We start from the raw sequence: 12,500 nt of genomic DNA, 5'->3' as shown, positions 1-12,500 counted from the left end.
AGCAGCGGATCAAGATCCTGGGGGACTGTTACTACTGTGTGTGTCATTGTGTGTCACTGTGTGTGTCATTGTGTGTCATTGTGTGTCACTGTGTCATTGTGTGACGCAGTGTGGCATTGTGTGTCACTGTGTCATTGTGTCACTGTGTGACGTAGTGTGTCACTGTGTGTCATAGTGTGTCACTGTGTCATAGTGTGTCATTGTGTGACGTAGTGTGTGATGTAGTGTGTCACTGTGTCATTGTGTGCCACTGTGTCGTGTGTGTCACTGTGTCAGTGTGTGCCACCGTGTGTCATTGTGTGTCACTGTGTGTCATAGTGTGTCACTGTGTCATTGTGTGACATAGTGTGTCACTGTGTGTCATCAGAAGTACCACCAACAGCGGATCAAGATCCTGGGGGACTGTTACTACTGTGTGTGTCATTGTGTGTCACTGTGTCATTGTGTGTCACTTTGTGTGTCACTGTGTTTCACTGTGTGCCATCAGAAGTACCACCAGCAGCGGATTAAGATTCTGGGGGATTGTTACTACTGTTTGTGTCATAGTGTGTCATTGTGTGACATAGTGTGTCACTGTGTGTCATTGTGTGTCACTGTGTCATTGTGTGACATAGTGTGTCACTGTGTCATTGTGTGTCACTGTGTCTGTGTCATTGTGTGACATAGTGTGTCACTGTGTGTCATCAGAAGTACCACCAGCAGCGGATCAAGATCCTGGGGGACTGTTACTACTGTGTGTGTCATAGTGTGTCATTGTGTGTCATTGTGTGACATAGTGTGTCACTGTGTGTCATCAGAAGTACCACCAGCAGCGGATCAAGATCCTGGGGGACTGTTACTACTGTGTGTGTCATAGTGTGTCATTGTGTGTCACTGTGTCATTGTGTGACATAGTGTGTCACTGTGTGTCATCAGAAGTACCACCAGCAGCGGATCAAATCATGGGGGACTGTTACTACTGTGTGTGTCATAGTGTGTCACTGTGTCACTGTGTGTCATTGTGTGTCACTGTGTCTGTGTCATTGTGTGACATAGTGTGTCACTGTGTGTCATCAGAAGTACCACCAGCAGCGGATCATGATCCTGGGGGACTGTTACTACTGTGTGTGTCATTGTGTGTCATTGTGTGTCACTGTGTCATTGTGTGACATAGTGTGTCACTGTGTGTCATCAGAAGTACCACCAGCAGCGGATAAAGATCCTGGGGGACTGTTACTACTGTGTGTGTCATTGTGTGTCACTGTGTGTGTCATAGTGTGTCACTGTGTCATTGTGTGTCACTGTGTGTCATTGTGTGTCACTGTGTCATTGTGTGACATAGTGTGTCACTGTGTGTCATCAGAAGTACCACCAGCAGCGGATCAAGATCCTGGGGGACTGTTACTACTGTGTGTGTCATAGTGTGTCATTGTGTGTCACTGTGTGTGTCATAATGTGTCACTGTGTCATTGTGTGACATAGTGTGTCATTGTGTGTCACTGTGTCATTGTGTGACATAGTGTGTCACTGTGTGTCATCAGAAGTACCACCAGCAGCGGATAAAGATCCTGGGGGACTGTTACTACTGTGTGTGTCATAGTGTGTCATTGTGTCATTGTGTGACATAGTGTGTCACTGTGTGTCATCAGAAGTACCACCAGCAGCGGATCAAGATCCTGGGGGACTGTTACTACTGTGTGTGTCATAGTGTGTCATTGTGTGTCACTGTGTGTGTCATAATGTGTCACTGTGTCATTGTGTGACATAGTGTGTCATTGTGTGACATAGTGTGTCACTGTGTCATTGTGTGACATAGTGTGTCACTGTGTGTCATCAGAAGTACCACCAGCAGCGGATCAAGATCCTGGGGGACTGTTACTACTGTGTGTGTCATTGTGTGTCATAATGTGTCACTGTGTCATTGTGTGTCATAGTGTGTCACTGTGTCATTGTGTGACATAGTGTGTCACTGTGTGTCATCAGAAGTACCACCAGCAGCGGATCAAGATCCTGGGGGACTGTTACTACTGTGTGTGTCATTGTGTGTCACTGTGTCATTGTGTGACATAGTGTGTCATAGTGTGTCATTGTGTGACATAGTGTGCCACTGTGTGTCATCAGAAGTACCACCAGCAGCGGATCAAGATCCTGGGGGACTGTTACTACTGTGTGTGTCATAGTGTGTCACTGTGTCATTGTGTGTCACTGTGTGTGTCATAGTGTGTCACTGTGTCATTGTGTGACATAGTGTGTCATTTTTGTGTCACTGTGTCATTGTGTGACATAGTGTGTCACTGTGTGTCATCAGAAGTACCACCAGCAGCGGATCAAGATCCTGGGGGACTGTTACTACTGTGTGTGTCATAGTGTGTCATTGTGTCATTGTGTGACATAGTGTGCCACTGTGTGTCATCAGAAGTACCACCAGCAGCGGATCAAGATCCTGGGGGACTGTTACTACTGTGTGTGCGGCATCAACAAGGTGGAGGTTCGGCCTGACCACAGCGTGCTCTGTATCCACATGGGCATGACCATGGTGGACGCCATCAGGTCTTCGCTTCCTTCTGATTTCTTCTCTTTTTCTTACTCTTAGTCTTCCTCAAGGCCTGACTAAGTGCGTTGAGTTACGATGCTGGTCAGGCATCTGCTTGGCAGATGTAGTGTAGCGTATCTGGATTTGTCCGAACGCAGTGACGCCTCTTTGAGTAACTGAAATGAACTCATCTCTTATTCTTGGTTTAATTAAAGAGAGAAACCTCGTCCAGTGTATGTCACTATGTTCCCGTGTGATAAATTTCATTAGCGGTGCTTTGATAGCAGGAGGGAAACAGCATTTGTATGTGTGTGTGTGTGTGTGTGTGTGTGTGTGTGTGTGTGTGTGTGTGGTATAAAAGTCTTCTGGGCTCTTGGTTTGAGTCTTGCAGTCCTGTAACGTCGACTAGACGGTAGATTGTTGCAATACTTTGCCAAAGCTTGGCAGTCACTGTTTATTGTTTGTCTAGCCTCTGGTGTCACTCATATCTCAAACAACTTTCGCATACTGACTTCTTTCACTCTCACAACTTTACTGCAGACATTTACAACGTCATTCAGTACTCGTTTACATCGCACACTTCCCATACCAGTACGTAAACGAAACTGTAAGTAAAAACTAAATGCGACAGCGGTAATAACTTTGGAGAATCATTGGGTTTCAATACAGATATTCCTTTATGTATGAAAACGAAGAATCTAAATTGGTGTTTCTGATGTATATTGTCAACATATTTGCCGAAAACAAAGTTATTGTCAAGAATAGTTCCCGGGTACTCGTATAAGAAGCTTTGGTACATGCACTTTGTCTTTTCGAAAAACTGCTAGCATTTTTTTTGTTTGAATAACATTATAAAATCCAGGTAGTTTCTGCATCAGGAATAGAACTTTCTTACTTCACTGAACTGGTATCAGAGTTACACATATCTTCAGTGGCGGAATCATCAGAATATTTTGTTGGTGCTCAGGGTAAAGAGAACGGGGGACAGTAGTGTGCTTTGAGGTGCATCAGCATATGTGGAACATGGAGCAGAGTTTACATACTGGGAACGGACGGGCCGGCTTCTGATGAGTTAGAAAGTTGACTATCTACAGACTGATTTTGCGATCAACATATAAGTTCAGGGCTGGTAGATGTGGTTATATCTGTATTGAAAGCGGCAGAAAAATCAACGAAAAAGAATGCGAATTAGATATCCTACATCATCTAAATGAATAAAAGAATTATGGAGGAGAATTAACAGGACAAGGTGGGAGAGAACACAGGATACAAACATACCGAAAGACTTGCTGTAATGATGGGTGGGACTTCTGACCAGCGGGGCTGCTGGCATGCACACACACACACACACACACACACACACACACACACACACATACACCCCCCACACACACACACACACGCACACACACACACACACACACACACACATCACACACACACCACACACACACACACACACACACACACATACATACATATATAAAACCTTAAGGCAACAATTTTTAAAGGATATTCAAAATTCGAACAACACAGGACATATTCCCAGTCAGGTGATGCTAACAGATGATGAATATATACAAACAAGATTGGGAAAATTTATTTATGAATGCTGCTGCAATTTACTGCATTAACTGATTGATTAATTGTGTGTTTTTCATTCGTTCATTCGTTTACCATTGCACTTGTGTCTTATAAACCTTACGGTTTCATGACAATAAAATCTATTCTATTCTATTCTATTCACACACATCACACACACACAGACACACACACACACACACACACACACACACACACACCCCACCCACACACAGCACCTAGCCCCCAGGGGTCCTGACCAGAACTATATTTCACCACTTGCAGGGACGTGCGGAGGAGCACGGGGAAGGACGTGAACATGCGCGTAGGGATCCACACGGGGCCAGTGCTGGCGGGGGTGATGGGGCAGAGGCAGTGGCAGTACGACGTGCTGGGCCAGCAGGTCATCCTGGCCAACCACATGGAGAGCAGTGGCCTGCCCGCGTCAGTCCGCCCCCCCCCCCCACCCCTCCTCCCTACCCCCCAACCCCCTTCGTCCCCCACCCCCTTCTTTCCTTTCCTTCCTCCACCTTCCTCCCCCGTGTCCTGTCCAAACCTGTCCCAGACTGCTGTGTCCTGTCACACCACCCATGTTCCTCCCTGTCCCACGCTGCCCTGTCCTGTCCTGTAATGTCCTTGTTCTGTTCTGTTCTGTCCAAGTCTTTGCTTTGTTCTGTCCTGTCCACTCTGCCCTGCCCTGTCCTGTCCTGTCCTGTCCTGTCTCACACTGTCCTATCCCTCCATGTCCTGTTCACTCTGCCCTGCCCTGCCCTGTCCTGTCCTGTCCTGTCCTGCCCTGTAATGTCCTTGTTCTGTTCTGTTCTTTTCAAGTCTTTGCTTTGTTCTGTCCTGTCCACTCTGTCCTGTCCTGTCCTGTCCTGCCCTGTCTCACACTGTCCTGCCCCTCCATGTCCTGCCCTGTCCGGTCCAGTCTTGCCAGTTCTGACATGTACTGCCATGTCCCTATCCTGCACTGTCCTGTTTCACCCTGTCCTGCCCTGCCCTGTCATGTCCTGCCCTGTCCTGTCCTGTCCTGCCCTGTCCTGTCCTGCCCTCTCCTGTCCTGTCCTGTCCTGCCCTGTCCTGTCCTACCCTCTCCTGTCCTGTCCTGTCCTGCCCTGTCTCACACTGTCCTGTCCTGTCCTGTCCTGTCCTGTCCTGTCCTGCCCTGCCCTGTCCTGTCCTGTCCTGTCCTGCCCAGCCCTGTCCTGTCCTGCCCTGTCCTGTCTTGACCTGTCCTGTGCTGCCATGTCCCTATCCTGCACTGTCCTGTTTCACCCTGTCCTGCCCTGTTCTGTCCTGTCCTGTCCTGTCCTGACCTGCCCTGCCCTGTCCTGACCTGTCCTGCCCTGCCCTGTCCTGTGTTGACCTGGCCTGCCCTGTCTCACAATGTCCTGCCCTGCCCTGTCCTGTCCTGTCCTGCCATGTCCTGTCTTGACCTGTCCTGTGCTGCCATGTCCCTATCCTGCACTGTCCTGTTTCACCCTGCCCTGTCCTGTCCTGTCCTGACATGTCCTGTCCTGTCCTGCCCGTTCTGGCATGTACTGCCCTGTCCCTGTCCTGTACTGTCCGTGTTTTGTCCTGACCTGTCCTGCCCCGTCCTGTCCTGTACTGTCCTGTTTCACCCTGTCCTATCCTGTCCCGTCCAATCTTGTCATCGTTCTCGCGTTGTCATCGTCACATTGTCATGTGCTGTCAGAATCGCCGTTGTTGTTGTAGTTGTTGTTGCTGTCGTTAACGTGTTTGTATCTGCCTCAGTGTCTGGATTGCACGGCTTGTTTCACTGGCATTACTCCCCCTTCCCTTCCTCCCATTATACTGCCACACCCGGGCTCGTCTGCCTCAGTCAAGGCGCCGGCAGTCCACAAGGAACTATCGATGTCTGGTCACCAGTAGGCCATACACCAGAGGAGACCCTGCACTGCAGCGGAATCTTTTTGGTGTTGTTCAGTGGCACTGGACTCCATAATACTGCTGACGACAATGATGGTCAAGTCACAGAGACAGAGTTAGCGTCCCTTCCAGAGGGACACCACGAACGAATCTGTTGACCGATTAAAACTTATTCAACTGATTGATTATTTGAACAACTGCCTGACGTAACGTTTTTAACTGATGCTTTGCTTGACTGAGTGGATATATACGGAGAACGGGTTGTATGGTGGGTTTTGTGAACAGAAGAGTGCACATCTCTCAGGCCACCAAGGACCAGCTGAGCGACCAGTTTGAGCTGGAGCCGGGCTTCGGTCAGGACAGAGACGACTTCCTCAGGATGGAGAACGTCACCAGCTACCTGGTCAAGTCCATCCTCAAGCCCGTGAGTCATCGGCTTCAGTGTCAGTTTCTCAAGGAGGCGTCACTGTTCGGACGAATGCATTATAATTATACGCTACCTCTGCCAGGTTCACGCCTGACCTGCAGCATCGCCCAGCACGCCAAGTCAGGCCTGGAGTGCATGCATTTATAGTTTTGTTCTTAGCAGAGGTGATTTCTTCTACAGAATTTTGCCACAATCAACACTTCTGTTGCCATGGGTTCTTTTTCAGTGGGCCAAGTGCTCGCGACTGCACACGGGACCTCGGTTTATCATCTCATCTGAATGACTGGATGCTCTGTTCCATTTTCCAGTCAAGCCTGGGGGAAGGGGCAAGACCGAGATTAGAACCCAGACACTTGCAGACGCTGTATCGGCAGATAAGCGTCTTGACCACTCGGCCACCCTCCACCCCGTGAGTCATCTGTGTAGCGGTGGCCAAGTGGTGGTGATGCACCCGACCAGGAAGCCAGTGTCCAGGGGTTCGAGACCAGTGTACGGACAGGGTGTGGGCTGCATGAGTTATCTTAGCAGAGTCTGCGCTAGTTCCAAAGGCTTCGGACAATTCCAAGCGAACTTGGCACTAATTTCCAATGGCTTGGGACAGTTCTTAACGTCATACAAACTTTGCACTAATTCCAAAGGCTTTGGACAATTCCAAGCAAACTTAGCACTAATTTCCAATGGCTTGGGACAGTTCTTAACGTCATACAAACTTGGCACTGATTTCAATGGCTTGGGACAGTTCTTAACGTCATACAAACTTTTCATTGATTCCAGTGGATTGGGACAGTTCTGAACGTCATGCTAATTTAGCACTAATTCGAATGGATTGAGGCAGTTCTTAACTTCATACAAACTTAGCACTAATTCCAGAGGCTTGGGCCAGATCTTAACTTCACACTAATTTCAGTGGTTTGGGACAGATCTTAGCGTCGTACAAACTTGGCACTAATTCCAAAGACTTTGGACAATTCCAAGCAAATTTAGCACTAATTTCCAATGTCTTGGGACAGTTCTTAACGTCATACAAACTTAGCACTAATTTCAATAGCTTGGGACAGTTCTTAACGTGCTACAAACTTAGTACTAAGTGTGTATTCGCACACTCGACATTAAATACGCACGTTGTAGATCCTGTAATCCATGTCGGCGTTCAGTGGGTTATAGAAACAAGAACAGACCCAGCATGCACACTCCCGAAAACGGAGTATGGCTGCCTACATGGCGGGGTAAATAAATAAATAAAAACGTCATGCATGTAAAACGCTACATGTCCGTCTGAGCGTGCGTGCCTGAAATCTAATCAAATGACACAGGAAACGAATGATGAGCACCCAATGGCATCTGTCAGTCGGCCTTACCCAGGTAGGCAGCCTGTTGTGCGACTGACCCCGTGTTTGTAAAGCGCTTAGAGCTTGGTCTCCGACCGAGGACAGACACAAAATAAGTATCCATATCATTGATTCATTCGTCAGTCTGTCTGTCTGTCTGTGTGTCCGCAGTACCCGGAGGGCACGCTGGACGCTGACCTCAAGACGCTGAAGGACATCCAGGAAACTGAGATGGCCAAGGCTGCCAAAGGCACAGGGGTGAGTACAGCTCACATCACAGTGCAGTGTGGTACAGTACAGCATAGCACAGCACACATCACACTGCAGTATGGTACAGTACAGCACAGCACAGCACACATCACAAAGCAGTATGGTGCGGTACAGTACAGCACAGCACACATCACAATGCAGAATGGTTCAGTACAGTACAGCACAGCACACATCACAATGCAGTATGGTGCGGTACAGAACAGCACAGCACACATCACAGTGCAGTATGGTACAGTACAGCACAGCACAGCATAATGCAGTACAGCACAGCACAGCACACATCACAGTGCAGTATGGTACAGTACAGTACAGCGCACATCACAATGCAGTATGGTGCAGTACAGCACAGCACACATCACAATGCAGTATGGTACAGTACAGCACAGCACAGCACACATCACAATGCAGTATGGTACAGTACAGCACAGCACAGCACACATCACAGTGCAGTATGGTGCAGTACAGCACAGCACACATCACAATGCAGTATGGTACAGCATAGCACAGCACAGCACACATCACAATGCAGTATGGTACAGTGCAGCACAGCACACATCACAATGCAGTATGGTACAGTACAGCATAGCACAGCACACATCACAGTGCATATGGTACAGTACAGCATAGCACACATCACAATGCAGTATGGTACAGTACAGTACAGCACAGCACACATCACAATGCAGTATGGTACAGTGCAGCACAGCACACATCACAATGCAGTATGGTACAGTACAGCATAGCACAGCACACATCACAGTGCATATGGTACAGTACAGCATAGCACACATCACAATGCAGTATGGTACAGTACAGCACAGCACAGCACACATCACAGTGCAGTATGGTACAGTACAGAACAGCACACATCACAATGCAGTATGGCAGAGCACAGCACAGCACACATCACAAAAGCAGTATGATACAGCACAGCACAGCACACATCACAATGCAGTATGACACAGCACAGCACAGCACACATCACAAAAGCAGTATGGTACAGTACAGTACAGCACACATCACAATGCAGTATGGTGCAGTACAGCACAGCACACATCACAGTGCAGTATGGTACAGTATAGTACAGCACAGCACACATCACAGTGCAGTATGGTGCAGTACAGCACAGCACACATCACAGTGCAGTATGGTACAGTATAGTACAGCACAGCACACATCACAGTGCAGTATGGTGCAGTGCAGCACAGCACACATCACAGTGCAGTATGGTACAGTATAGTACAGCACAGCACACATCACAGTGCAGTATGGTACAGTACAGCACAGCACACATCACAGTGCAGTATGGTACAGTATAGTACAGCACAGCACACATCACAGTGCAGTATGGTGCAGTACAACACAGCACACATCACAATGCAGTATGGTACAGTACAGCACAGCACACATCACAATGCAGTATGGTGCAGTGCAGCACAGCACAGCACACATCACAATGCAGTATGGCACAGTACAGCACAGCACACATCACAATGCAGTATGGTACAGTACAGCACAGCACAGCACACATCACAATGCAGTATAGTTCAGCACAGCACACATCACAATGCAGTATAGTGCAGTACAGCACAGCACACATCACAATGCAGTATGGTACAGTACAGCACAGCACACATCACAATGCAGTATGGTACAGTACAGCACAGCACACATCACAATGCAGTATGGTACAGTACAGCACAACACAGCACAGCACAATGCAGTATAGTTCAGCACAGCACACATCACAGTGCAGTATGGTACAGTACAGCACAGCACACATCACAATGCAGTATGGTACAGTACAGCACAGCACACATCACAATGCAGTATGGTACAGTACAGCACAGCACAGCACACATCACAATGCAGTACGGTACAGTACAGCACAGCACAGCACACATCACAATGCAGTATGGTACAGTACAGCACAGCACAGCACACATCACAATGCAGTATGGTACAGTACAGCATAGCACAGCACACATCACAATGCAGTATGGTACAGCACAACACAGCACAGCACACATCACAATGCAGTATGGTACAGCACAGCACAGCACACATCACAATGCAGTATGGTACAGTACAGCACAGCACAGCACACATCACAATGCAGTATGGTACAGCACAACACAGCACAGCACACATCACAATGCAGTATGGTACAGTACAGCACAGCACAGCACACATCACAATGCAGTATGGTACAGCACAACACAGCACAGCACACATCACAATGCAGTATGGTACAGCACAGCACAGCACACATCACAATGCAGTATGGTACAGCACAACACAGCACAGCACACATCACAATGCAGTATGGTACAGCACAGCACAGCACACATCACAATGCAGTATGGTACAGCACAGCACAGCACAGCACACATCACAGTGCAAGATGGTACAGTACAGCACAGCACAGCACACATCACAGTGCAAGATGGTACAGCACAACACAGCACACATCACAATGCAGTATGGTACAGTACAGCACAGCACACATCACAATGCAGTATGGTACAGCACAGCACAGCACAGCACACATCACAGTGCAAGATGGTACAGTACAGCACAGCACAGCACACATCACAGTGCAAGATGGTACAGCACAACACAGCACACATCACAGTGCAAGATGGTACAGTACAGCACAGCACAGCACACATCACAGTGCAAGATGGTACAGTACAGCACAGCACAGCACACATCACAGTGCAGTATGGTACAGTACAGTACAGCACAGCACACATCACAATGCAGTATGGTACAGTACAGTACAGCACAGCACACATCACAATGCAGTATGGTACAGTACAGCACAGCACAGCACACATCACAATGCAGTATGGTACAGTACAGTACAGCACACATCACAATGCAGTATGGTACAGTACAGCACAGCACAGCACAGCACACATCACAATGCAGTATGGTACAGTACAGTACAGCACAGCACACATCACAATGCAGTATGGTACAGTACAGCACAGCACAGCACACATCACAATGCAGTATGGTACAGTACAGCACAGCACAGCACAGCACACATCACAATGCAGTATGGTACAGTACAGTACAGCACACATCACAATGCAGTATGGTACAGTACAGCACAGCACAGCACACATCACAATGCAGTATGGTGCAGTGCAGCACAGCACACATCACAATGCAGTATGGTACAGTACAGTACAGCACAGCACACATCACAATGCAGTATGGTACAGTACAGCACAGCACAGCACACATCACAATGCAGTATGGTACAGTACAGCACAGCACAGCACACAGCACACATCACAATGCAGTATGGTACAGTGCAGCACAGCACACATCACAGTGCAGTATGGTACAGTACAGCACAGCACAGCACACATCACAATGCAGTATGGTACAGCACAGCACAGCACACATCACAGTGCAGTATGGTACAGTGCAGCACAGTACACATCACAATGCAGTATGGTGCAGCACAGCACAGCACAGTACACATCACAATGCAGTATGGTGCAGTGCAGCACAGCACACTTCACAATGCAGTATGGTACAGCACAGCACACATCACAATGCAGTATGGCACAGCACAGCACACATCACAATGCAGTATGGTACAGCACAGCACACATCACAATGCAGTATGGCACAGCACAGCACACATCACAATGCAGTATGGTACAGCACAGCACACATCACAATGCAGTATGGTGCAGCACAGCACAGCACAGTACACATCACAATGCAGTATGGTGCAGTGCAGCACAGCACACTTCACAATGCAGTATGGCACAGCACAGCACACATCACAATGCAGTATGGTACAGCACAGCACACATCACAATGCAGTATGGCACAGCACAGCACACATCACAATGCAGTATGGTACAGCACAGCACACATCACAATGCAGTATGGTACAGTACAGCACAGCACAGCACACATCACAATGCAGTATGGTGCAGTGCAGCACAGCACACATCACAATGCAGCATGGTACAGTACAGCACAGCACACATCACAATGCAGTATGGTGCAGTGCAGCACAGCACAGCACACATCACAATGCAGTATGGTACAGTACAGCACAGCACAGCACACATCACAATGCAGTATGGTACAGCACAGCACAGCACAGCACACATCACAATGCAGTATGGTGCAGTGCAGCACAGCACAGATCACAGTGCAGTATGGTACAGTACAGCACAGCACAGCACACACCACAATGCAGTATGGTGCAGTGCAGCACAGCACACATCACAATGCAGTATGGTGCAGTACAGTACAGCACACATCACAATGCAGTATGGTGCAGTGCAGCACAGCACACATCACAATGCAGTATGGTACAGTACAGTACAGCACAGCACACAGCACAATGCAGTATGGTACAGCACAGCACAGCACAGCACACATCACAATGCAGTATGGTACAGTACAGCACAGCACAGCACACATCACAATGCAGTATGGTACAGTACAGCAC

The 12,500-nt window shown here is 48.2% G+C and overlaps 1 protein-coding gene across 1 annotated transcript in view; it reads left to right on the top strand.

Annotated features, from left to right (window-relative positions):
• Positions 1-12,500, top strand: part of LOC143290718 (adenylate cyclase type 3-like) — a 39,099-nt gene that overhangs the window by 7,890 nt on the left and 18,709 nt on the right. Inside the window, exons 6-9 of the mRNA XM_076600234.1 lie at positions 2,396-2,529; positions 4,379-4,537; positions 6,272-6,410; positions 7,913-7,999. Of these exons, the coding sequence (XP_076456349.1) occupies positions 2,396-2,529; positions 4,379-4,537; positions 6,272-6,410; positions 7,913-7,999 (519 nt within the window). The remainder of the gene's footprint in view (positions 1-2,395; positions 2,530-4,378; positions 4,538-6,271; positions 6,411-7,912; positions 8,000-12,500) is intronic.

This window comes from Babylonia areolata, chromosome 16 (genome assembly GCF_041734735.1).
Source record: "Babylonia areolata isolate BAREFJ2019XMU chromosome 16, ASM4173473v1, whole genome shotgun sequence".
Classification (NCBI taxonomy): domain Eukaryota; kingdom Metazoa; phylum Mollusca; class Gastropoda; order Neogastropoda; family Buccinidae; genus Babylonia; species Babylonia areolata.
This window is presented reverse-complemented; position numbering and strand designations above follow the sequence as displayed.